At 45.5% G+C, this 26,534-nt stretch overlaps 2 protein-coding genes across 6 annotated transcripts in view; one reads left to right on the top strand and one right to left on the bottom strand.

Annotated features, from left to right (window-relative positions):
• Positions 1 to 3,998, top strand: part of prr14 (proline rich 14) — a 38,384-nt gene extending 34,386 nt beyond the window's left edge. For all 3 annotated transcript variants that reach the window (XM_059954049.1, XM_059954050.1, XM_059954051.1), the window contains exon 10: positions 3,589 to 3,998. In XM_059954049.1, the coding sequence (XP_059810032.1) occupies positions 3,589 to 3,853 (265 nt within the window). In that variant the 3' untranslated portion in view covers positions 3,854 to 3,998. The remainder of the gene's footprint in view (positions 1 to 3,588) is intronic.
• Positions 3,999 to 4,653: 655 nt separating this feature from the next.
• The window catches only part of LOC132382779 (transmembrane protein 265-like), a 47,714-nt gene continuing 25,833 nt past the window's right edge, over positions 4,654 to 26,534 (bottom strand). For 2 of the 3 annotated variants that reach the window (XM_059953239.1, XM_059953240.1), the window contains exons 3-4: positions 6,945 to 7,288; positions 4,654 to 5,078 (exon numbers count right to left, since the gene is read on the bottom strand). In XM_059953239.1, the coding sequence (XP_059809222.1) occupies positions 4,917 to 5,078; positions 6,945 to 7,220 (438 nt within the window). In that variant the 5' untranslated portion in view covers positions 7,221 to 7,288 and the 3' untranslated portion in view covers positions 4,654 to 4,916. Of the gene's footprint in view, positions 5,079 to 6,944; positions 7,289 to 11,574; positions 12,303 to 26,534 lie in introns of those variants that run through there. The other variant, XM_059953238.1, reaches the window with a different exon arrangement.

Here is a 26,534-nt window from a genome sequence, read left to right as displayed (position 1 = left end):
CCAAAGGGTGGTGAATTTGTGGAAATCAGTGCCACAGGTGATTGTGGAGGCGAAGTCATTGGGTGTATTTAGAGTGAAGGTTTGTGGATTTTTGATTAGTTGGGATGTGAAAGGTTGAGCGGAGAAGGCAGGAGATTTGGATTGAGAGGGAAAATGTATCAGCCATGATGAAATGGCATAGCAGACTTGATAGGCCGAATGGCTTCTATGTCTTCTGGACTTAAAGCATTCTGTTCTTCATGCACATCCAGTAGGGTGAGTAGATCGAAGGTATGACCGATCAGGGATATTAGAGTAAATATGCCTTGAGTCGGAAGAGGTAGGGGAAGTCTTTAATAAATACTTTGCTTCGTTATTTACTTGTGAGAGGGACCTTGATGAATATGAGGACAAGGTAGAACAAGCTGATATGCTGGAACATGTGGACATTAAGAAAGGGTGTGCTGGAACTTTTGAAAAACATTATGATAAGTCCCAGGGGCCAGACGGGACGTACCTCAAGTCACTACGAAAGCAAGGGATGAGACTCCGGCACCTCTGGTGATGATCTTTGCATCCTCGTCCATTGGAGTAGTGCCAGAGAATTGGAGGGTGGATAACTGGCAATTACAGACAAGTGAGCCCTACTTTGGTGGTGGGTGAAGTATTGTAGAGAATAATTTAGACAGCATTTGCAAGTGTTTGGTGAGCATAGTCTGATTAGGGATAGTCAGCATGATTTTGAGGGCAGGTCGTGCCTTGCTAGTCCGATTGAATTCTTAAGAGGCAGAAACAAACCAAATTAATGAAAACAGAGCAGTGTCTGTGATGTATATGGATCTTATTAAGGCGTTTGATGTTTCCCCATGGTAGGTTCATTCAGAAAGTCAGGAGGGCTGGGATTCCCAGGGAAATATGGCTGCATGGATTCAGAATTGGCTTGCCCACAGAAGGTATTTTGGTGGAGAGTGGACTACCACTCTTTGTGATTTAAAAAAAAAATGATTTGGATGAGGAATTGGAGGACGGTTTAGTATGTTTGCAGATGACACGGAGCTTGGTGCAGTTTTGGATAGCGTAGAAGCGTGTTGTAGGTTACAATGGGACTTTGACAGGATGCTGAGCTGAGAAGTGACAGATGGAGTTCAATCTGGAAGAGTGTGAAGTTTTAAGTTTTAAGGCACAATGTCACTGGCAGGATTCTTAACAGTGTGATCTCGGGGTTCATGTGCTGTGGGTTAAGAAGGCATGTGGTGTGTTGCCTCCATTATTCAGGGATTGAATTGAAGGGCCACGAGTTATGTTGCAGCTCTATGTAACCCTGGTTGCACTACACTTAGAATATTGTAGCACACAAAATGCTGGAGGAACTCAGCAGGCCATCAACTGTGTTCAGTTGTCATCGCTTTGTTATAGGAGGAATATGGAAGCTTTAGAGAGATTAACCAGGATGCTGACTGACTTAGAGTGCATGTCTTACGAAGATAAGTTGAGTGAGCTAGGGCTTTTCTCTTTGGAGTGAAAAGTTATTTGATAGAGGTGTGCAAGATAAGAGGCAGAGATCAAGTGAACAGCCAGGAACGCTTTTTCCCAAGGTGGAAATGGCTAATATGAGGGTCCATAACTTTAGGGTGTGTGGTGGAAACTATAGTGGTGGTAGAGGCAGATTGATGAGACATTTCAGTGACTTTGATAGGCACATGTATGAATGAAAAATGGAGAGCTATGCAGGAGGGAAGGGTTCGATTGAGCTTGGACTAGGTTAAAGGGTCAGTATGAACATTGTGGGCTGAAGGGCCTGCACTGCGTTTACTCTTCTAAGATCCTGAAGCGGTAGAGGCGCTGGTGAACTTTCTTGTGGTTCTTGTTTCTGTGTGACTGGACCAGGACAGGCTACTGGTGATGTTCACTCCAAGAAGGTTGGAGCTGTCAACCATTGATCAACCTTGGCACCATTAATCTAAACAGCGCCCGACTTTCTGAAGTCAATGACCAGCTTTTCTACTGACATTGAAGGAAATGTTACCGTGATGACACCATGTAGATAGAGCACCTAGTGACATCCTATACTCTTGACTCATCGTTATTTGAGTTGTGGCCTGCTATGGTGGTATCATCTGCATTGTTACTAGGACACTGTTAAGTAGATGTTCAGAGAATGGAAGGAAATGGACATTTTTTAGACAGAAGGCATTTAATTACTAGTTTAATGAGTATGGAATAATATTGTGGGCTGAATGGTCTTTGCTGTCCTGTTACATATTCAGGATCTCATTGCAGAACCACTGTTTCCTCTTGCAACAGAACCCCTCCCACTCTACAGAAGCTCCATAACACAACCCAGGCATTGGAAACCCTACATACTTCTGTAGTCACTGGTCCTCAACGGGTTGTGAGAGCACAGAAATTGCATAGTGCAGCTCCATATCAGTCCCTTTGGCTTACTGTGTCCATGCCAATCTCTCTGAATTTGTCTCTCTGCACACAGAACGTATCCCTCCACTCCGTGCCCCACTCCTGTATCATAATGGCAACACCCAAAATGTGCGCACAACACGATCGTCCCTTTTCAAAGGATCTGTCCGTGGGGAAATGGAAGGGCAGGGTAGTAAGTGTGCAGATGACACAAAGGTTGGTGGTATTAAAGTAATTACAGGGATACATTGTTAGGATGTACAGCTGGGCTCTAGTTGCAGATGTAATTCAGTGTGGAAAAGTGAAGCAATGCACTTTGGAAAGTAGAATTTGAAGGCAGATTACAGGGTTATTCATAGGATTTTTAAGTGTGGAGGAATAGAGGCATCTTGGGGTCCAAGTTCATAGATCCTGAAAGAGGGATCTGGGAATACAGAACCATAATTCTTTGAAAGTGGTGTCACAGGTAGTTAGGTTTGTAAAGAGAGCTTTTGGCACACTGGCCATAAATCAAAATACTGAGTACAAGAGTTATGTTGAAGATGTGCATGACATTGTTGAGGTCTAAAAATTGAAAGAGTACAGGGAAATTTTACAACGACTCGAGGACCTGAGATTCAGGGAAAGAGTGAATAGGTTAGGACTTTGTGCTCTGGAGTATACCGGAATGAGGGAGATCTGATAGAGGTATAGAAGATGCTGATGGTATAAATGTAAGTAGGCTTTCCATTGAGGTTGCATGAAACTAGATCTAGAGGCCACAGGTTAAGGGTGAAAGGTGAAATATCTGAGGGGAACCTGAAAGGGAATTTCTTCATTCAGTGGGTGGAACAAGCTGCCAGAGGAAGTGGTGGATGCTGGTTTGATTTCAACACTTAAGAGAAATTAGTATAAGTACATGGATGGGACGGGACTAGGCAGAATAATAGTTTGGTACGGACTAGATCGTCTCTTCCTCCGTTGCAGTGCTCTATAACTCTATGACTATGGAGGGAGCTCCACTCTGTGTCTGACCCTGGATTGTTTGACCAGACAGTATTCACCCTGTTTCTCACCCCGGGAGTCTGTGACGAGACAGTGTGGACAGAGCCTCACCCTGTGTCTCACCCCAGAAGTGTGTGACGGGACAGTGTGAAGGAGCTTCACCCAGGAGTGTGGGACGAGTTTCTTACTTCTCTCCTTTTATACCACCAGCCCATTTGAGACCATCTTTGAGGAGCCGGTGGAGCGGAACGGGCTGCTGGTGCTGACCAGCCAGCGGCGGCTGAAGCGGACGGTGCAATTCCAGGACGGCAGCCTCCCCCGCAAGCGACGGCTGCGGCAGAAACTGCGCTTGGTGCAAGGGGGTGGCCCGGGGCTGCGTGGAGACCGCTCTAGGTTGGAGGCGCCTGAGTTGGAGCGGCTGCTCAGGCAGCGGTTGTCCGAGCTTGACGCCTTCTTCGCCGGGGAGGAGGGATAGGGTCCCCCAGCCCTCACTCCCTCCATCCCCCACCTCCCTATATTGCCTCCCTCCATCCTCCCTCTCTCCTGACCACCCCCCCCCCCCCCCCACAGCACTGTACAGCCTCGTTTTTACCGGATAATATATATTTTTACTAACTCGTTCAGTTTTGTACTTGTCGCATGGTTTGGTTCTGACGATTCCTTTCATGAGGCACTGCCTCCTCACCCTCCCCTCATCCCTCTGCTCCTGTCACACCCTCCCTGCTCCCCACTATACCCACTCTTGCACAACCCATCATCTCCCTCCCTTCCTCCAATTTCCTTTTTTTCCACCTCTCCACCTCCCCTTCCATGACTCCTCCTTGGTCTGTTTCTTCCCATTGCCTCCCCCGCCCTGGGTGCAGGATGTACAATGCATTTAATTAAAATGACCTTGCTTAAATGAATGCTGCGAAGGTTTCTCAGGCGGCCTAACTCACAGAACATTTGGTTCCTCCAAGTGGACCCAGGGCTGGTTTGTGTCTAGAGCTCGCCTCACACGCCTGGGAAACTGCTCTGAAGGGAGGGGAGTACAAAAGTCATTTGGGGGAGATATGAGAATGGCGGTTAGGCGATTTAACAGTCTAACCTCCCTCCTAAGTACCCTTTAGCGTTTACAGACACCTTTTTCTCTTTCCAGACCCCCACCTCGCCCTCCCCCCTGCCTCGCCCTCCCTCCCGCCACTCTCTCTCCATGCAACCCCCACACCCTGTCCACTCCACACCACATTTGCCAAAATTGTTTATTTCAGCTAATCTTGCATTGTTAACCAGTGATATATAAGTTAAGTATAAATAATCAACCCCCCCCCCACTGAACCCCACCAGTAACAGTTTCCCCCAGTTCCCAATAATACTGTCAATGGCACTAATCCAGCGGTTGCAGTTGGTCAGTGCCAGTGGGAGGTGGGGCTCAGAGTAACAGTCACGCCATAATGCTGGGTTCAGTCTTGGAAGCAGGCCCCCCTGCCTCAGGGTGTAGAGCAGGGTGGCGAGTGCTTGTTATCCTGCTCTGGACCAGGCTCGCTCAGCTCTCCACCTTACTCTGCTAGCCGCACCAGGTAGGACACGATGACAATGAACAGCAGACTCAGCAGCACGCTGGCCACCAGCACCAGGAAACTCAGGTGGCTGAACTTCACCGCCCGTCGACGCAACTTCCTCGCTGCTTCCACGTCGCCTTGAATCTTCCGCTCTGTTGCCTGTGGGGATGGGGGAGATTGGCGTCAGAGTTTTGGCTACAGTCCCCTGGAATGTGTTATAGGTGGGATCTCATCTAAGCTTTCAGGGGGTTGAAATACAGAACAACAAATCTCCAGGAGTGAGTTACAGGCTGGGATCTAATCCAGAGGCTTGGGGATTATATATAGAATAACATATATATATATATATATATATATAGAATAGATCTAGGCTGGGATCTAATCTGGAATTATGGGGTTATGAGTAGAATAGGATTTCCCACGTGTGCATTACAGACTGGAATCTAAACCAGGCATTTATGAGTTTTAAAGAAAACGTCACAGAAGTACAGCAGTGAGTCATATGACAGGAATGTGCTTAGAGCATTTATTACTTTCATTACTGAATGACACTCCCACAAAATCTGGAAATCCCCATTTTTGTTTTCTGAGTAATGTGATCAGTGAAATGCATTTGAACTATAGATTTATCAATGGATTGCATGCCCCTCACTCCCTCTTGCTCAGAGGGAGATCTGCACGTTGACCAGTTGTCTTCTTGTCCCTCTCTCAGGAGGAATCTACACGGACAGGTGGCTCTGTCTTTCTCTTGGGGTGGGGGTGAAATCTGTACATTGAATAATGTCCCCCTCTCCCCTAAGGGAAACCTGCACACAGACCAGGGTCTCGCAGTCCCTCTCTCGCAGAGGGAGATCCGTACACTGAACAGTGTCTCTCAGTCTCTTTCAGGGGAAACCTGTACACTGACTGGTATCCCTCCCTCTTGGAGATCTATACACTGACTGGTCGCTCTCTGTCACTCTCTCTGTGTGAGATCTGTATGCTGACTGGTATCATTCCAAAGGAGAATGAGGTAACAGTGGTTGATAAGGGATGTTGAAGACAGCATAAAAGCAAAAAGGGTGACAACAAATAGTGGGAAACTATCAAGGCAACTTAAAAAGCAGTAAGGACAGAAAAGACAAAATATGAAGTTAACCCTGCCCAATAATATCAAAGAGGATACCAGAAAGTGTCAGATATATGTATAAGAGTGGATATTGGACCACTGGAAAATGACACAGCAAAGAAAGTAATGGGGGACAACTTGAATAATTACTTTGTCAGTCTTCACTGTGGGAGAACTCCAGTAGCATGCCAGAAATTTGAGTGTTTCGGGCAGAAGTGATTATAATCACTAATACAAAGAAAATCACAAATATTCCACATTTTAAGAAATGAGGGAGGCAAAACACAGGAAATTACAGGCCAGTTAGCTTGACTTAAGTAGTTGAGAAAATGTTAGACTTAATTAATAAGGGTGAAGTTTTGAAGCACTTGGGGGCACACAATAAAATAGGTTAAAGTCAGTTTGAGAATAAGTCTTGGCTGACAAAATGATTGGCCAACTGATAGAACGCCAAGAATGGGTATAAAGGGGGCTTTTGCTGGTTCCGCAGTGGTTAGTGTTGGGTTAACTATGTTTCACATCATGTGTTAATTATCTGGTTGACTGAATTGATGGCTTTGTGGCCAATTTTGCAGACGTCGATGGGCGTACAAAGCAAAGGTTGATCATTGTTCTTGATTAGTAAGGGTGTCAACAGTTAAAGAGTGAGGGTAGGAGAGGAAAATAAATCAGCCACAATCGAATGGTGAAGCAGACTTGATAGACTGCATAGCCTGATACTGTTCTTGTGTCTTGTGTTCTTCTCGTCCTTCAGTCCCTTGCTCTCTCTCTCGAGATCTGTAAACTAACTGGTGTCTCTCAGTCCCTCTCTGTCAAGGGATACCTGTACACTGACCGGTGTTTCTCAGTCTGTCTCCCTTGGGGAAGATCTGTAAACTAACTGGTGACTCTGTAACAGGGGTGGGGTACAAACTCACCTTTACGGCACTAACGAGTGCGTAGATGCCGACACAGGAACACCCGAAGATCACACTGCAGATCGATAGCCAGAAAAATCTCCTCTTGGTCCTCCAGAAGTTGCATATTCTGCCCTCGTCCTCCTCCTCCTCCTCCATCTCCTTTACATTTATCAGGGCCTTGTTGTCATTCAGGTCCCCATTCACCCTTGCTGGATTTCCATCCACCTCCTCGCCCCTTGCCCCTTTGACCGACTGCTTGGGCTTTCCAGTTGCTTCCATTGTTCCCTCCGCCATCGGCGACCCCAGGATATGTCAGGATGACAATGATTCAGCTGGAGAGGGATTCCTGTTATGTGCCAGATCTGGAGGGATGATATAAGGGAAGTTTATAAAACCATAACGGGTGCTTTTTTTTTAACCCTTCCCCTTCTTCCCCCCCAACACTCCTCCCTGTCTCTGTGACATGCTCTCTCCCTCACCCTACACCCCTTTCAGTCTCTGTGACACCCTCTCTCCCTCCCCTACATCCCTTCTGTTTCTGACCCCTGCTCTCCCTTACACCCATCCCTGTCTCTGTCAGTGCAACAGAGTACAGGAGCTGGGAATCACATGATAGCTGTATAAGACATTAGTGAGACTGCAGTTGAAATAATGTGTGCTGTTTTGGTCACCCAGGAAGGCTGGGATTGACCTTTACCATAGCCTTGGACAGAGTTAGGAGTAAGGTGGATTTGGGGAGAACAGATTATGATGCTATTCGGTAGTGTAAATTGGGAACAGATGTACTCAGGGAAATGCACAACAGAAATATGGAATTTCGAAGGGAGAACTTGCATGGGGTTCTGATATCTTTGTCCTATTGAAGCAAGGTGAAGGAATCATGGTTGATGAGAAGTTGAACGTTTAATCAAGAGGAGGAAAGAAGCTTATTTAAGTTTTAGAAAGCAAGAGTGACACGTGGCTCTTGAAAGTTGCAAAGTAGCCAGGAAGGAACGTAAGAATTGATTTAGAATAGGGCATGAGAAAGCCTTGGTGAGTAGGATTAAGGAAAACCAAGGCGTTCTAGCAGGATCAATCAGGGATAAAGGAGAAAACGCGCCTGAAGTAGGAGGAGGTACTGGAGGTCCTTAATGAATGCTTTGTTTCAGTGTTCAGTAGTGAGAGGTGCACAGCATAGGACAAGCTGATACGGTATGCTAAAACATGTCGACAAGGACCTGTTGGAACTTTTGGAAAATGTCATGATAAATAAGGACCCCTGGAACCATACAAGATGTATCTCAGTTTACTACAGGAAGCAAGGAAAGAAATATCTGTTCCTTTGGCAATGATATTTGCATCCTCACTAACCACGTGTAGTAACAGAGGATCCGAGGGTGGCAAATATTATTCCTTTGTTCAAGAGAGATAATCCTGGGAATTATAGACCACTGAGTCTAACATCAGTGATGGGCAAACTATTGGAAAGGATTTTTAGAGTTTGATTAGGGGTATTCAGCATGAATTTGTGAGGGGCAGGTCATACCCCATGAGCCTGGTTGACTTCTTTGAGGTGGGAAATTGATGAAGGTAGAGCAGTGGATGTGGGTTTTTCTAAGGCATTCAACAAGGTTTTCCCATGGTGGGGTCATTTAGAGTCAGGAGACATGAGATCCAGGGAAACTTGGCTGCATGGTTTCAGAATTGGCTTACCCATAAAAGACAGGGTGGTTGTAGAGGGACTGTATTCTGTCTGGGGGGGTCGGTGACCGGTGGTGTTCCACAGGGATCTATTCTGGGACCACTGCTCATTGTGATGTTTATAAATGACTTGGATGAGGAAGTGGAAGGGTGGGTTAGTAAATGTACAGATGATGGAAAGTTGGTGGTGGTGTGGACTGTGTGGAAGATTGTTGAAGTTGACAACAGGACATTGACAGGATGCAGAGCTGAGAAGTGACACATGGCGTTCAATCCGGAGAAGTCTGAAGTGATTCACTTTGGAAGTTCTGACTTGAAAACAATATTGGGTTGATGGCAGGATTCCTCGCAGCGTGGAAGAGCAGAGAGATCTTGGTTTCCATGCCCTTAGATCCCTAAAATTGACAGGATTGTTATAAAGTTGTATAGTGTGTTGACTTTCATTAGTTTGTGGATTGAGTTCAAGGGCCACGAGTTACTCTGGCAGCCTTGTAAAATCTTGGTTACACCACATTTGAAATACTATTCAGTACTGGCCGACTTGTTTTAGGGGGGAAGTGGAGAAGTGCTTTAGAGAGGGTGCAGAGGAGATTTACCAGGATGTTGCTTGGTTTGGAGAACAAGTCATATGAAGCAAGGTTAGCAGAGCTAGGACTTTTCTCTTTGAAGTGTAGAAGAATGAGAGGGGACTTGATAGAGGTCTACAAGATTATGAGAGGCATAAATAGGGTGGATAGTCAGTACCTGTTTCCCAGGGCACCAATAGCAAACACCAGAGGGCATATGTACAAAATTAAGGGAGGGAATTTCATGGGAGACATCGGGGTAAGTTTTTTTACACAGAGGGTTGTGAGTTCCTGGAATGACTTGCCAGGGATGGTGGTGGAGGTTAAAACATTAGGGGTATTTAAGAGCCTCTTGGACAGGCACATGGATCAAAGAAAAATAGAGGGTTATGGGGTAGTGTGGGTTTAGTACCTTTTTATGGGTCGGCACAACATGGAGGGCTGAAGGGCCTGTAGTGTTCTATGGAAAGGTTTGGTGAGCTGGGGCTTTTCTCTTTGAAACGAAGGAGGAGGAAGATAACTTGATAGATGTCCAAGATGACGACTGGCATAGATCGTGGACAGCCGTAGATATTTTTCCAGATGGAGCTACCTAATAGGAGGGGGGCATAATTTTATGTTGTTTGGACAAATCTATAGGGAGATGTCAGAAAGGTGGGTGCGTGGAACACACTGCCAGAGTAGGTGATAGAGGCAGATACAGTGGGGACAATTGAGGCTCCTTCATAGGCATGTAGATGAAAGAAATGAAGAACTGCATGGGAGGAAAGGGTTCGATTGATCTTAGAATAGATGTAACATTGTGGGCAGAAGCCCCTGCAATGATCTATATTCTACACTGTGTGATGCAAAGAGAGTGGAACAGCTTAAACGTATTCTCCCCGAAGCGAAGAGACTGAGGGAGGAGAGACAGATCGGGTGGGCAATGGGAGACTCCTTTCCTGTATCTGAAAACAGAGGACTTGGGATGAGAGGAGAGGAGGTTCAGAGGGGATCTGGGGGGTGGGGTTGCGAGGGAAGATATTTCCCCCCAGAGAAGGGATGGAACCTGGAACTCGCTGCCTAAGAAACTGTTGGAGAATGAGACTCAAGTATTCGGATGAGCGCTTGAATCTCCAAGGCGGAGAGTGGACGCGTGGTTTGGGAAATAGGTTGAGTCAGTACGCACAAGATGGGCCGAAGTGCCTGCCTCCGCACTGTCTGCCTACCAGGCGTTCGCCGTTCACACAGCCCCAGCTGTGGAACTGGAGCAGTGACCTCGCCACGGGACACACTTGGACAGAGGGGGAGGACAATGTCCCAGAACGAAAGAACAATCGGTCATTGACAAACCAAAATCATCTCGTACCTCAGCAGTACTTAAAAGCAGAATATAGAAAATACTGGAATCAATCTGTGTCAGAGGCCCACACGCAGTAAACACAGGCTGCAGTAACTGAGCGGCCGATCGGTGCACAAAGATCACCACTTGAGGGACATAGATATCCCCCTCACCACGAAAGAGAGGGACTGAGAGACACTGGTCAGTGTACAGATCTCTCCCGGGAGGTGGGGGGATTGAGAAGTACCGGCTAGTGTACAGATATCCCCCTGAGGAGGACTGAGAGACATCGGTGAGTGTACAGATCTCCCCTGAGAGAGGCCGGCCAGTGCACAGCTATCCCCTTGAAAGTGACTGAGACACACCGGTCAGTGCACAGATCTCCCCCTGGGAGAGAGGGACTGAGAGACACCAGTCAGTATACAGATCTCCCCCTGAGAGACACCGGTCAGTGCACAGATCTCCCCCCTGAGAGAGAGGCTGAGAGATGCCGGTCAGTGCACAGATCCGTCTCGAGGGAGAGTCAGAGTTACCTGTCAGCGTACAGAGAGAGTGTAGGAGACAACAATTTACACGTGACAGGGAAGGGCCGTGTTGATTTTAGTTATTTCTGGTTGCTTAGTGAACGTGTTCCACCGGGTTCCCCCGGTTCACCACCCTCTGTTTGTCGTATACATCCCACTCCTGCCCCGTTACAGACATGGCGAGGGCACGGACACCTGAAGAGATTCAGCTGAATGAGGGCTTCAAAGTAGCATGTAACTTGGCTTCTTATCCCAGAAGGATGGGGGAAGAGGACGTGTTCGACGACCGGTCGGTAGTGGGGGTGGTGGTGGAAGGGGACGACGTACCGGGGTAGGGGGTTGGGTGTGAGAGGGTAGTGTGTCTAATCACTGGGACCCCCTCTTCGGATATCTCTTAGCTTGTATGTACAGTCCGTTTGTGTGTCGGCGCTTCTGTGAATAGGTGTGTTTAAATCTGTGTGTGTGGCTGGATACGGCTCGACAGTGAGTCTGCCTGTACTTTGTTAGTTTGCGCTGTCAGCGACCCCCCTCCGCCCCGCTCCTCTTCTCCCCCCTACCTCGGCTCCCGACACCGTTCCTCCGCCAGCCGCTGCAGCGCCGCCGCTCGGCCCGTCTGCCACCACCGCGCCTTTTCCGTGTGGGCAGCGGAAGGGAGCGTCACTAAATTATCAAACTTCCCCAAAACGTCAATTGTCGGGTCGGCGCGGAGGACGAGAGAGGAAGGGCGTGGAATGTGCAAGGCTGGGCGAGGAGGGAGGGGGAAGAGGGTGGGAGGGAGAGATGGAGGGAAGTGAGAGTAAGGTGGGGGGATGGAAACAGGAAGAAAAGAGCGGGATGGGAGAGGGAGAGGAGGGAGGATTGAGAAGATGGGGAGGGTTGAGGTGAAGGATAGAGTGGGATTCATGAAGCAGGAGGGGAGGTTCAGGGAGGAAGTGGAAAGTGTGTGGTAGGTAAACTAAAGAGGGAGGGCAGAGAAAGAGGACAAGGAAGCGGTGGATGAGTACTGGAAGGAGGAGAGGTGACGGGGTGGAGAAGGATGAAGTGCTGGAGGGAGTGGAGGAGAACGATGAGTTGGAGGATGGTGCGAAGAGTAACAGGCTGATGGCTTGGAGTAGGGGATGGAAATGGGGAGTGAGAAGGGGAGGATGGTGTGAGTGAGGAGAAGAAATGGGTTGGGGGAGGAGTTGGACGAGGACATGGAGGGGACTGTAGACAGAAGGGCTAAGTATCCAGGGACGTGTCAGTGCCTGGAATCAACATAATTTCTGGTTAGCGCGGGTCGGCTGGGAATTGGCCGAAGAGCAGAAACAGCTCAGGAAATTGGTCATCAGACCATGCATAACTGATGTCTGGCAGGAAAAAGGCTCGGAGGGAGGAGGGAGGGAGATGGGGTGAGTTGCAGGGGCTAGAGGGGTTTTCAGAGTCAGGGAGGGTATAGTGGAGCGAGCAGGTCACGAAAACAGAGAGGGATAAATGGGAGGGTGGGGTTAATAGAGATAGGGACGGCTTAGGATCCGGAGGGGGGGGGCAATGAGACAGAGTGGAGTGTAGGGAAGAATAGGACCCGGAGATGGCGATGTTAATCGGAAGGGGAGGTGCCACCAGAGACGGAGTGGGTGCATAGGGCTGGAGCTGGGATGGTTATGGAGACGGGAGGGGAGTATTTGCCAGAGAGATTTACAGGCCAGGCGATTCACAGAGATATAGGTGAAGGCATAGAAGACATTGTAACTGTGCCCCTACATTAGGACATTGAAACCACGCCAGCAGAACACAGTAATAGGGCCTTCAGCCCCGATGTTAATCTCGATCCCTTCTGCCTACACAATTTCCATATCCCTCCATTCCTGCACATCCACGTGCCTTCCTATAAGCGTCTTAAATGCCTCCGTCGCATCTGCCTTCACCACCACCCCAGGCGGCTCATTCCAGGCATCCACCACACTCTTAACTTGCCTGAACATCTCCTTTGAAAGTATTGTATAACCTCTCAGTTTAAACGCATGCCCTTGGGCATTTTACTCTATCTGTGCCTCTCATCGTTTTATAAACCTCTATCAGATCTCCCCTCCCTCAGCACCCGCTACTCCAGGAAAACGACCCCAGTCTGTATAAACTCGTTACAGCTCACACCCTGAAATCCAGGCAGCATCCTGCACCTTCTCCAAAGTCCCCTACATTCTTCCTGCAACGGGGCACCACAATACTCCAAGAGCAGCCTGACCATCGTTTTTATTGAGATGCAGCATAAACTCTTACGGACCAACGAGGGCAAGCATACCGCACACCTTCTTTACCGCTTTAGCCACCTGGCACTTTCAAGAAGCTGTGGGCTTGGCTCTCAAGACCCTTCTGTACATCAATAACTGTTAAGGGTTCTTCCATTAATGTAGGGAAAAATTGAAACCAAATCTTTTGAAAGAGGTAGCATAGGGTCAGCAGGTGTTGAATCATGTTGGTAGAGGTAGGGAATTATAAGGGTAAAAAAGTACTCCAATGGGAGTTATATATGGCCCCCAAACAGTAGTAAAGGTGTGGTCTACAAATTATAACAGGAGATAGAAAATGCATGTCAAAAGGGCAGTGTTATGATAGCCATGGAGGATTTCAATATGCTGGTAGATTGGGAAAATCAGGTTGGTGCTGGATCCCCAGAGGGGGAGTTTCTAGAGTGTGAGATGCCTTCCTAGAGCAGCTTGTGGTTGAGCCCATTAAGGGATCAGCTATTCTGGATTGGGTGCTGTGCAATGAACCAGAATTGATTAGAGAGCTTAAGGTAAAGGAACCCTTAGGGGCTGTGATCATAATATGATCAAATTCACCCTGGAATTTGAGGAGAAGCTAAAGTCAGATGTATAAGTATTACAGTGGAGTAGAGGGAGTTACAGAGGCATGAGAGAGGAGCAGACCAGATTTGATTGGAAAGGAACACTAGCATGGATGATGGTAGAGCAGCAACGTCTGGAATTTCTGGCAGCAATTTGGAAGGCACAGGATATATACATCCCAAAAAGGAAGATGTATTCCAAAGGCAGGATGCCACAACCATGGCTTACATGAGAATTCAAAGCCAACATAAAAGCCAAAGAGAGGGCATATAATAGAGCAAAAATTAGTGGGAAGTGAGGGGATTGGGAAGCTTTTAAAAACCAACAGAAGGCAACTAAAAAAGCAGTAAAGAAGGAAAAGATGGAATATGAAGGTAAGCCAATAATATTAGAGGATGCCAAAAAGTTTCTATATATATAACCATAGAACAATTACAGCACAGAAACAGGCCATCTCGGCCCTTCTAGTCCATGCTGAACACTTCCTCTCACCTAGTCCCACTGACCTGCACTCAGCCCATAACCCTCCATTCCTTTCCTGTCCATATACCTATCCAAAACTAACCAACAATACACACACACACACACACACACCCACAAACAGTGTAAAAGATAAGCAAGAGTAGATATTGGACGACTGGAAAATGATACTGGAGAGGTCATAATGGGAGAAAAAGAAATGGTGGAAGCTTGCATCACTGTGGAAGGCTGTAGTATGCCAAAAGTTCGAGAGTGCCGGGGGTGGAAGTGCATGAAGTTACCACCACTCGGGAGAAGATTCTTTGGAAACTGAAAGGTCTGAAGGTAGGTAAGTTACCTGGAACAGATGATATATACCCCAGGGGGTTCTGAAAGAGGTGGCTGAGGAGATTGTGGAGATATTAGTAACGACCTATCAAGGATCAATTGGTTCAGGAGGAATGCAAAATTGCAAAAGTTTCCACTCGGCAAGAAGGGAGAGAGGCAGAAGAAAGGAAATTATAGGCCCGTTAGTTTGACTTCAGTAGATAGGAAGATGTTGGAGTTGACTATTACGTACTTGGTAGAACATGAAAAACTAGGCTGTAGTTAGTATGGTTTCATTAAGAAAAATCTTGCCTGACAAATCTGTTGGAATTCTTTGATGAAATACAATAACATGCAGGATAGGCAGGGAAGAATCGGCAGATGTTGTGTACTTGGATTTTCAGAAGATCTTTAACAAGGTACTATGCATGAGGCTGTTTAACAAGTTAAGTGCGCAAGGTATTACAGGAAAGGTACTAGAGTGGATAGAATATTGGCTGATTGGCAGGAGGGAAAGAATGGGAATAAAGGGAGCCTTTTCTGGTTGGCTGCCATTGATTAGTGGTATTCCACAGCTGTCTGTGTTGGGACCACTTTTGGGCAATACGTCAATGATTTGGATGATGGAATAGATGGCTTTGTGGTCATGTTTCAGACAATACAAAGATAGGTTTAGGGGCAGGTAGTTTTGAGGAAGGACAGAAGGACTTAGATTAGGAGAATGGGTAAAGAAGTGGCAGGTGCAATACAGTGTTGGGAAGTGTATGATCATGCACTTTGGTAGAAGAAATAGAAGCATAGAATATTTTCTAAATGGAGAGGAATTTCAAAAATCTGAGGTGCGATGAGTGCTTAGGAGTCCCCGTGAAGGATTGCCTAAAAGTTAATTTGCATGGGTTGTGTTGGTAGTGAGGAAAGCAAATGCAATGTCAAGGGTTCATTTTGAGAGGACAGGAATATAAAAGCAAGCATGTAATGTTGAGGCTTTATAAGGCACTGGTGAGGCCTCACTTGGACGATCATGAGCAGTTTTGGGCCTCATCTAAAAAAAGATGTGCTGACATTGGAGAGGGTTTAAAGGAAGTTTACGAAAATGATTCCAAAATTGAAAGGCTTGTCATATGAGGAGCATTTGATGGTTCTGGGCCTCTGCTCACTGGAATTCAGAAGAATGACCTCATTGAAACCTATCATATGTTGTGGAGGGGATGTTTCCTGTGGTGGAGGGGTCTAAGAGGGCACAGCCTCAAAATAGAGGGGCATCGTTTTGGAGTGGACATGAGGAGAAATTTCTTTAGCCAGTGCGATGAATCTGTGGAATTCACTGCCGAAGGCGGCTGTGGAGGTCAAGTCATTGGGTATATATAAGGCAGAGGTTGATAGATCCTTGATTAGTCAGGGTATGAAGGGATATGGGGAAAAGGCAGGAGACTGGGGCTGAGAACGAAAATGGATCAGCCATAATGAAATGATGAGCAGATTCGATGGGCTAAATAGCCTAATTTTGCTCCTATATCCTACAATCTTATTAATAATGTACCGTCTCCTTACATGTGATCTCCCAAAGTGCAACACCTCACACTTGCCAGGATTAAACTACAAACTACAAAAGCATTTCATTGAACACCTCCACTCCATCTGCCATAAGTAAACTTCCCAGTGCCAAACATTTTAATTCCAGTTCCCATTCTAACATGTCAGTCCATGGCCTCCTCTTATGTCCTATCCCCTCCCCTCTTCTATTCCCTACTTTGGCTTCCTACCTCTTCTTCCTTCCTTTCTTCTATGGTTCACTCTCCTTTCCTATCAGATTTCTTCCTCTCTGGCCTTTCCTACCCACCTGGCTCACCTATCACCTCCTAACCACCCTCCTTCCCTTCCCCCCTCCCTCCACAACACCTTTTTATCCTGGTGTCCTCCCCCTTCCTTTCCAGTCCTGAAGAAAGATCTTGGCCTGAAACCATAGATGCCGCCTGACCTGCCGAGTTTCTCCGGCATCTTGTGTGTGTTGATTTAAACTGCGTTGATCATTTCTCCAATCTTATCTATATATGATCTGTATGCCACTCTCTCCCTTGACAGCCCCATACACTGTCTACAATCCCTTTGTGTTATCAGAAAACTTATTAATTCACCCACTTATTAATGCACTGTTTGTATTATATATAGGTCCCAATTAACTATCTGTCATATACACATTATGGATTCCAGTTAACTGGGACACATCAGGACCAGTATATTTTGTCCCAATTAAACAGCTACCCCAATTAGCCTAAGTTCCGTGCAAGTAGTTTAACAATGTGTTAAAAAAAGACAAACTACCATTAACTGAGTAAGAAATTATGTATTCAAATGAAATACAGTCTAAATTAGAACACTACCAAAACTACTACAGTACTATGTATTAGTTCCTAAATAGATATCCAGAATTAGTTATAGTTCTCCAGTGTACACTGATGTGTTCTGTTGATTGACTGCAAATGAACAAGGTCAGTGTGGGTGCCTAGTGCAGATAGGGGACTACCTTCAAACAGTGCTTTTGACTCCTCTAAGTCTTCTAACTGCAATGTTCAAAATCATTGCTGATACCTTCAAATTCTTTGTGGTTCCTAACTTGTTGAAGTTGTGAAATTACTTGATTTATACTCTTGTATGTTTTTGGCATCTTCAAGCCTGAATGTTTGAAACCACAGTGAGCAAAACAGTTCTAAATTGTCTTGCTGTTTATTACTCACCAGTTATCAGTGGCAAAACTTGCTTTATCAAACACCTGCATAAATGCCAGCATGTATTTACAATGCCAACAGCATTATATAAAATGTTTACAATGCTGTGACAGGTGTAATAAAAAGAGAGGAGTGAGGGGATATTAACTAGAGTGGTTGATCAGATTAACTGCCTAGGGGAAGAAACCTTTAAGATGATATGAAGGCTGTTTTTTTTTTAAATAGCCTTGTAGCACTTTCCAGAAGGGAGCTTTTGGGAAAGGTAGTTTGCAGAGTGAATAGCGTCCACAATGATTTTTACTGGTCTCCTCTTAGTTTTGGACACATACAAGCCCTGCAGTGTTGGTAGACTACAGCCAGTGGCCTTTTCTGCTGACCTGACAGTTTGCTGTAGTTTTTATATGTTGTGAGGGGAAGCTGCACTGAACAAGGCAGTAATGGCTGATGTGAGGATGCTCTCTGTGGTGGCAATGTAGAATTGAACAGTATGTTCTGCGGAAGATGGGACTTCACTAACTGCCACAAGAAATCGATCCTCAGCTGAGCCTTTTTGTTCATGAAGGTGATACGGTTCTCCTACATGAGGTCCTGTGAAATAATGATGCCTGGCATGTTGAAACGGTGTCGTCAATGATTTGGTGGTGAGGAGATGCATTTCTCCTGAGGTCGACTTGCATCTCAGTGGTTTTGAGGGCATCCAGCTCCAAGTTGTTGTGAATCTTTGTCCCCGCTCCGTAAAACTCAGTCAACTTGGTGAGTCATGTCTTGCCTTGTCGTCTGCCCGTAAATGCTCATAAGTCCTTTCCAGTAACTTCTTACCTCTGATGAGAGACTAACCAGTCTATAGTTTCCAGGTTTATATCTATTTACCTTCTTGAACAAAGGAACAACTTTGGCAACTCTCCAGTCTTCCAAGACCTAACCTGAGGCAAGAGATGATTCAAAGACTTTGATCAAGTCCCAGCAATTTCCTCTCTTGCCTCCCTCAATAACCTAGGATGGATCCTATCAGGCCCAGGGGACTTATCCACCATTATAATCTTCAAAATACCCAGCACCACCAACTTCTCAATCTCGGAATGCCCCAGCAAATTAGCATCCCCCACATTACTCTCCCCCTACTTGGCTACTTATTTAGAATTTGCCCCACATTCTTTGAGTGAACAGATATTTTCCTCCTTTATCCCTGAGTGGTCACCCTCTCTCCCTAGTTATCCTCTTATTTCAAATATAGGTATAAAATGCACCAGGGTTCTCTTTATTCCAACTTGCCCCTTTTGGTTATCCTTTTACTTTTTGTCTGAAATCATAACCCACACTACTTTCATTATTCTTGGTGTCCTTCTCAGTTACTAACATGACCCACATTCTAAAAGAATAAGTTCCCCCCTTCATCATTTTGTTTCTCTCTCTCTCTCTCCCCTCCCTCTTATTTTGAATACAAGTGTAAAACGACTGAGGATTATCTTTGATCCAACTTGCCAAGAAATTCTTTTGGCTTTCCTAATGCCCTGCATGAGCTCTTTCCTCTATATTCTTCAAAGGTCTTGTCTGATTTTACGGCTTTCTAAAACTTACACACACTTCCTTTTTCTTTTTGATTAAGTTTGTCCAAGTTTCACTTGCGCTGCGATGTTTATCCCTTCCCCCTCTATGGGACAAGCTGGTTCTGATCTTGGATCAGCTGCTTCTGCAAACGTTCCCACATGTCAGATGTGGACTCTTACAGCTGCTTTCAATTACCTCCCCCTCACTCGAGTCAACTGATCTCATAGCTTTCGCTCCAAGTAAGTACTTCTCCACAAGGTTCATGCTTATGTTTACTCATTATTAAAACTTGGCTCAGAAGGCGGCCCTTCTGCCCAACTGACCAAGGTGCCTTCCTGAGCTAGTTCTCTTTGTCCGCTATTAGCTCGCATGTGAACCTGCCTAAATGCCTTTTAATTGCCACTTCCCCCACTTCCTCTGGCAGCTCCCAGCTCCCTTTAAACCGGCCCCTTAATCTTTTACCCTTTCACTTTAAACCTGTGCCCTCTAGTTTTAGACTGTCCTCCCTTGGCGGAGAAAGAATCATGATTTTACAAACCTCTGTCAGGTCACTGCTTGGCCTCCTTCACTCCAGGGATCAGTCCTAGCACTGTCCAGTCTCTTTCCCTTCAGTCCCAGTAATGTCCTGGCAAATCTTTCCTGTGCCCTCTCCAGCTTAAACCCACCCACTTGCACTCAATGCCTTGGTAGCAGGATTCAGGGATGGAGTGACACAGGACCTGGGGTAGGGGGTGGTCACGTAATCCCAACTTTTGTACTCAATGCCGTGGGAGCGGGTTACAGAGAAGGGGAGAGACGCAGGGGCCGGAGGGGGTCACGGATATGGGAAGTGAGGCAGGTCTGGAGGGGGGCACAGAAATGGGAAGGGAGGTTTCAGAGATAGGGAGGGGGAGTTGCAGGGGAAGGAGGGAGGCTGTGGGGCTAGAGAGGGGAGTAGGGGAGGAAGGGAAATCATGGAAGATAGATGGCCGGGAAGAGACAGGTGACAGAGTCTGATAGGGTGGACCAGGAGAGAAAGGGAAGGGGGAGTGACACAAGAGGGATGTGGTAGGCAGGTAAGAAGAAAAGGAGAGGTGAGAAGGGAGATAGAATGGGAATTGGAAGAAGAGAGAAGGTGGCAGGGGAGAGAAAATAATGGAAGTTAGATAAATTGTTGTTCATGCCATCAGGTTGAAGGCCACTCAGGTGAAGTGTTGCTTCACTTGGAAGGTCTGTTTGGGGCTCTGAGTGAATGAGAGAGAAGGTGAATGGACAGGTGTAGCACTGCAGTGGGGAGAGGCGATTGGACAAGGGAAACACAGAGGGAGTGATCCATGTAGGAAGTGGAGAATGGTGGGAGGTAAAGATGTGCTTGGTGGTAGGATCCTGTTGAAGATGGCAGAGATTGTGGAGAATGTGCGCGGAGGCTCATTGGGTGATAGGTAAGGACAAGCGAAACTCTATCACTGTTAAGGCGATGGGAAGATCGGGTTGTGGTAAACCATGTATACCTGTCTGGACACGCCCCTCTGCTGACTACTCCTGTTGCTCCTCCCACAGACCCCTGTATAAAGGTGATTGGGGCACTGCTCCTCCCTCAGTCATCCAACATTGTCGTGCTCCATTTTTGTTGCTAATAAAAGCCTATCGTTCTTTACTCTACTTCCAGTCTCCTAGAGTTATTGATGGAGCATCAATTTTATTAACAGGGATTTTAAAACATGGAATCCATTTTAAGACCGGTAGTCCCTTTGATCTAAGGGCTAAGAGTGTGGCCTTCCACACCGTGGCATAATTGATGCTCTATCAATAACTCTAGGAGACTGGAAGTAGAATAAAGAACGATAGGCTTTTATTAACAGCAGAAATGGAGCATGACCATGTTGGATGACTGAGGGAGGAGCAGTGCCCCAATCACCTTTATACAGGGGTCTGTGGGAGGAGCCACAGGAGCAGTCAGCAGAGGGGCATGTCCAGACAGGTATACATGGTTTACCACACGGGTGAAGGCTGGTATCTGGGAAATGGGGAAGATGCAGGTGAGGGCAGAATCAATGGTGAGGCAGGGAAACCACATTCTTTGAAGAAGGAGGACATCTCTGATGTTCTGGAAAGGAAAGCTCCCTCTTAGGGTCAGATATGGCTAAGACTGAGGAACTAAGAAAAGGAAATGGCAATTTTTTTACAAGTGACATGTTGGGAAGAGGTATTGTGAAGATAGCTGTGAAAATCAATAGCTCTATAAAAATATCAATATTCAGTCCATCTTTAGAGATGGAAACAAAGAGATTGAGAAGGGGGAGAGAAGTGTCAGAAATGGGCCAAGTGAATTTAAGGGCAGGGTGGCAGCTGAAGGTAGAGTTGATGAAATTGACAAGCTCAGCAGGGTGCATGAAGCAGCAATAATACAGACATCAAAGTAACGTAGAAAGAGTTGGGAGCATTACCAGTGAAGGCTCAAAATATGGACTGATCTACGTAGCCAAGGAAAAGGCAGGCATAGCTGGGGCCCATGACTACACCTTGGGCTTAGAGAAAGTTTAATTGATATTCAACCATGGATGAGTACTCATGAAGGCAGTCAAATGAGATAGCATTAGAAAATTGTTGAGTGTGAGGATCAGTTCTGCTGGATGGAAGGGTGTGGTGCTGGTGCTGGAGAGGAACTGGTCAGGTCTAGAAAGAAACGAAGAGCTTTAACGCAAGGGTTCCCAACCTGGGATCCACAGACCCCTCATTTAATGGTATTGGCCCATGGCACAAAAAAGGTTGGGAACCCCTGCTTTAAGGCCTTGTTGGTGGGAGTTCTCCAGAGTTGATGAGGTTGGTGCTGGTGTGGGATGCAATGGTTTGATGGTCCAAAGTGGAGTCCTCTTCAAGGGGTAAGTAAGGGGAAGTGTTTGAGAGTTGGGGCCTGGCCTCAGTAAAGCAGAAGCCAGTCTGTCAGACTGCAGCGCCTCCTTGACAGTAGGGTTTGGTGATGAAGTTGGGATTGCAGCAGAGTGGGGGTGGCAGTGTGTTCAGGGGGTGGGGTGTTAGATTTGATGAGGGGAGGGGACAGCTGGTTTCTTGTCAGCAATTAGAGATGAAAAAGCAGAAGACCATGGCGGGGTTTCCAAGAGGAGGAGGACGATTGGAGATGGGTTGATGCAGGGTGCGGTATCTTCACCAAAGAAGTATTCCCTTGCCTGAGGGAGGCCGTGTGAAGATGGCATGGCCCATATGGTGGGGATCTCGGATGAATGATGCTGTTTTCTTGAGGCAGCGCCTCCTGTAGATACTGCTGAAATTGGGGAGGGATGTGGGTGGTGAGTCCATTAGAATTGCTGTATCAAAGTTCAAAGTAAATTCATCGAAGTACATATATGTCACCATGTACAACCATGAGGGTCATTTTCTTGTGGGCATACACAATGTCCAAGAAACATAATGGAATCAGTGAAAGACAGCACCCAACAAGGTGACCAACCAATGTGCAAAAGACAGCAAGCTGTGCTAATACCAAAGAAAATAAAAAAAATATAATAACAACAATAAATAAATAAGCAGTAAGTATGGAGAATATGAGATGAAGTCCTTGAAAGTGAGTCCATAGGTTGTGGGAACAGTTCAGTTATGGGGTGAGTGAAGTCATCCTCTCTGGTACAAGAGCCCGATGGGTGAGAGGTAATAACTGTTCCTGAACCTGGTGTGGTGAGTCCTGATGCTCCTGGACCACCTTCCTGATGGCATCAGGGAGAAGAGAGTATGTCCTCGTTGGTGGAGGTCTTTGATGATTCAACTATGTCAACCATTGATAGATGGAGATGTTGAAGAGCTCATGAAAATAGAGATCACTGCTGTACGCACAAAAGGTATAATGAAAAGCTTTGCTGCAGCAACATTACAGGCATGCAGCATGCAGAGGGATAACATAACTTTGCACATCAATGGGTAGAAACTAAATATCCAAGGCCCAGTTGCTAAACACCGGCCATCAGGCAATGGCGAGATTTCGAGACTGGGAGGGAAGGGGAGAGGGAGAGACGAATTGTGACATATTGTGCAGGGACTGTGATCACCAGTGAGTGGCCATGGTGGGAGACTGGGCTGTTTGAGAAAGCAGAGGCACGCTGAGCATCAACCTATTCACTGTTGGTCTCACTGGGGGAAAACTCTGCCTTATTCCACCTCCTCATGGTCCCATTAATTTGGTTCACCCCCTGCTGCATGCTTCTGAGCAGTGTGGCTTGTTCCTGGGTTCCGTAGGAGGATGCCCTGCCTGACCACCACCCTTAAGCAGCTGGCTGGAAGTCTTTCCGCCAAATGAAGACAAAAGCCCCATTGCCTGCAATGGTTTGCCTTAAATATTTCAAGAGCTGTGAGGTTATGTTCTTCTTCTTCATGTGCCTTGTGCGTAACTCGCTTGGGCGATCAAGGCTCTCCACATCGAACGATCCCTTGCAGCGCCAATGATATCTCGCACATTTAGATTCATTAGTTCTTTCACAGTGTCCATATATTTTCTTCTCTGTCTTCCTCTTCTGCGTGTCTCAAGCATACAGCCTTGTAACGTAAGGCATTCTATTTCTCCCTCTCTGATGACATGGCCCAGGAAATTAAGTTTCCTCTCATTTAATGTTCTCATTAAAGATCTTTTTGTATGGGCACGTTGGAGTACTGTCTCATTAGTTACCCTATCTCTATGTGATATTTTCAGCGTTCTTCTAAGAAACCACATTTCTGTTGCTTCTAAGTTTCTTTGGAGTTCTGGTGTTATAGTCAACAGAAGACATATTTATAGTCATGTTTCAGAAGCATACAGCAAGATTGGCCAGATGTAACATTTTAGTAACCTAAGCCTTGTTGTCATAGAAATGTGTCTGTTGCTAAAAGTGGGTTTCATTTTGTGGAATTTGATTTTGGCAATGGCAATTCTTCTTTTTATTTCTGCTTTACTTCTCGCATCTTGTGATATAAAGCTACCAAGGTAATTAAAGCTGGTCTTTTGTTCAATCTCTTGGTTACCGATGTACAATTGGCAGTTGGGAGTATCCCGCTGTTTTGATATTACCATACGTTTGGTTGTTTTATAGTTGATGGTTAGACCAAAATCTACACTTGTATGTACTACTTTGTCCAGGAGGATTTGTAGGTCTTCTGAAACACTTGCTATTAGGGTGGTTTGCGTATCTTATATTGTTGATGTTAACACCTCCAATTTTTATCCCATCTAGGTCTTCTGTTTCTCTGAGAATCATTTCACTATAGATATTAAAATAATTATGGTGAGGCAATGCATTGCTGTCTAACTCCTTTTTGAATTTTAGTCCAACTGCTTTATATTATCATCAATTTTTACCGCTGCCGTTTGATTCCAATATCAATTTTGAAGCAGCTGTTGGTCCCTTCCATCAATGTATAGCTTAGCGAGAACTTTGTCGAATGTTTTAGTGAAATCAATAAAACATAAAAAGACATTATTTTGATATTCAGTTGCCCTTTCTGAAAGCATTTGTAGTATGAAACTTGCGCTCCTAGTACCTCAATAAACCCATATTGCAGTTTAGAAGTTTCTGGCCTTAATTTGTTTTTAATCTGACTCAGAACTATTCTCAACAAAATTATTATGTGACTCATGAGACTGATTGTTCTATAATTTTTGCAGTCAATAGTTCCAGGAATTTTTGGCAGAGTTATAAACACTGATTTCAAGAGTTCATCAGGCAATACACCAGACTCATATATGCCATTAAGTAGTTCAAAAAGAATATCTATGCCCAGATCTTCTAGGGCTTGTATCATTTTCATTGAAATTTCATCAGGTCTGTTGACTTTACCATGTTTCATGCTTTTCATTGCTTTAGTTATTTCTTCTTTAGTAATAGGTGGGCCAGAATTAGGGTGTTTAATATCTGGGGGTTCCCCTCTATTATCTTCAAAATGCTGCTCTATATACTAAATCCACCTCTCACATACTTTATCTGCATCCATTAGTATGGATCCGTCTGCCGATCTTATGCATCCTGCAGAGGTTTTTTTTAATTCCAGTAATTTCCTTAATTTTTTTGCTGTTGTTAAAATGGCCTTCTACTTCATTGCATTTTTGATTCAGCCATTCTTCCTTTGCAATATTGCACAATTGTCTGGTCTGTCTGTTTAGCACTCCGTATTGCACTTCATCATTCTTCACTAACCTTCTTTGTTCCATCAGATCTACAATTTCTTGGGTTGTCCACCCCTTGTTGGTGTGTTGCATTTCTTGTACTGGGATTATGCCGATGATAGTAATATACATAAATGATCTGGATGATGGGGTGGTAAATTGGATTAGTAAGTATGCCGATGATACTAAGGTAGGAGGTGTTGTGGATAATGAGGTGGGTTTTCAAAGCTTGCAGGGAGATTTATGCCGGTTAGAAGAATGGGCTGAACGTTGGCAGATGGAGTTTAATGCTGAGAAGTATGAGGTTCTACATTTTGGCAGGAATAATCCAAATAGAACATACAGGGTAAATGGTAGGGCATTGAGGAATGCAGTGGAACAGAGAGATCTAGGAATAACAGTGCATAGTTCCCTGAAAGTGGAGTCTCATGTAGATAGGGTGGTGAAGAAGGCTTTTGGAACGTTGGCCTTTATAAATCAGAGCATTGAGTACAGAAGTTGGGATGTAATGTTAAAATTGTACAAGGCATTGGTAAGGCCAAATTTGGAATATTGTGTGCAGTTCTGGTCACCGAATTATAGGAAAGATATCAATAAATTAGAGAGAGTGCAGAGACGATTTACTAGGATGTTACCTGGGTTTCAGCACTTAAGTTACAGAGAAAGGTTGAACAAGTTAGGTCTCTATTCACTGGAGCATAGAAAGTTGAGGGGGGATTTGATCGAGGTATTTAAAATTTTGAGAGGGATAGATAGAGTTGACGTGAACAGGCTGTTTCCATTGAGAGTAGGGGAGATTCAAGCGAGAGGACATGATTTGAGAGTTAGGGGGCAGAAGTTTAAGGGAAACACGAGGGGGTATTTCTTTACTCAGAGAGTGATAGCTGTGTGGAATGAGCTTCCTGCAGAAGTAGTAGAGGCCAGTTCAGTTGTGTCATTTAAGGTAAAATTGGATAGGTATATGGACAGGAAAGGAGTGGAGGGTTATGGGCTGAGTGCGGGTAGGTGGGACTAGGTGAGATTAAGAGTTTGGCACGGACTAGGAGGGCCGAGATGGCCTGCTTCCGTGCTGTGATTGTTATGTGGTTATATGGTTATATGGATTATCTCCTCTGCTGATTGCTGTATTGCATATTTTAATCTGTCTCAAATAGGTGTTGTTTCGTTTTTGTTGAGGTGTTCATCTATAGCTGTTTTGAATTGTTGCTTAACTATGCAATAATTTTTAAGTTCTCCCAACATATACTTCTTTCTATGTTTCAGCTTCTTTAATTTTGCTTTGATGATAGCTATTACTGGATGGTGATCTGAACCACAGTCTGCTCCTGGGTAGGCTTTAGAATTTCTGATATTATTTCTAAAGCGTTCATTGATGGTAATGAAATCTATTTGATTCCTTGTTCTATCTCCAGGGCTAATCCAAGTACACCATCTACATGGATAGTTTTTATACCAAGTATTGGTGATCACTCAGTTGTTTCTGACACACCAGTCAGTAAATCTTT

The sequence above is a fragment of the Hypanus sabinus genome, chromosome 29, assembly GCF_030144855.1.
Source record: "Hypanus sabinus isolate sHypSab1 chromosome 29, sHypSab1.hap1, whole genome shotgun sequence".
Classification (NCBI taxonomy): Eukaryota; Metazoa; Chordata; class Chondrichthyes; order Myliobatiformes; family Dasyatidae; genus Hypanus; species Hypanus sabinus.
This window is presented reverse-complemented; position numbering and strand designations above follow the sequence as displayed.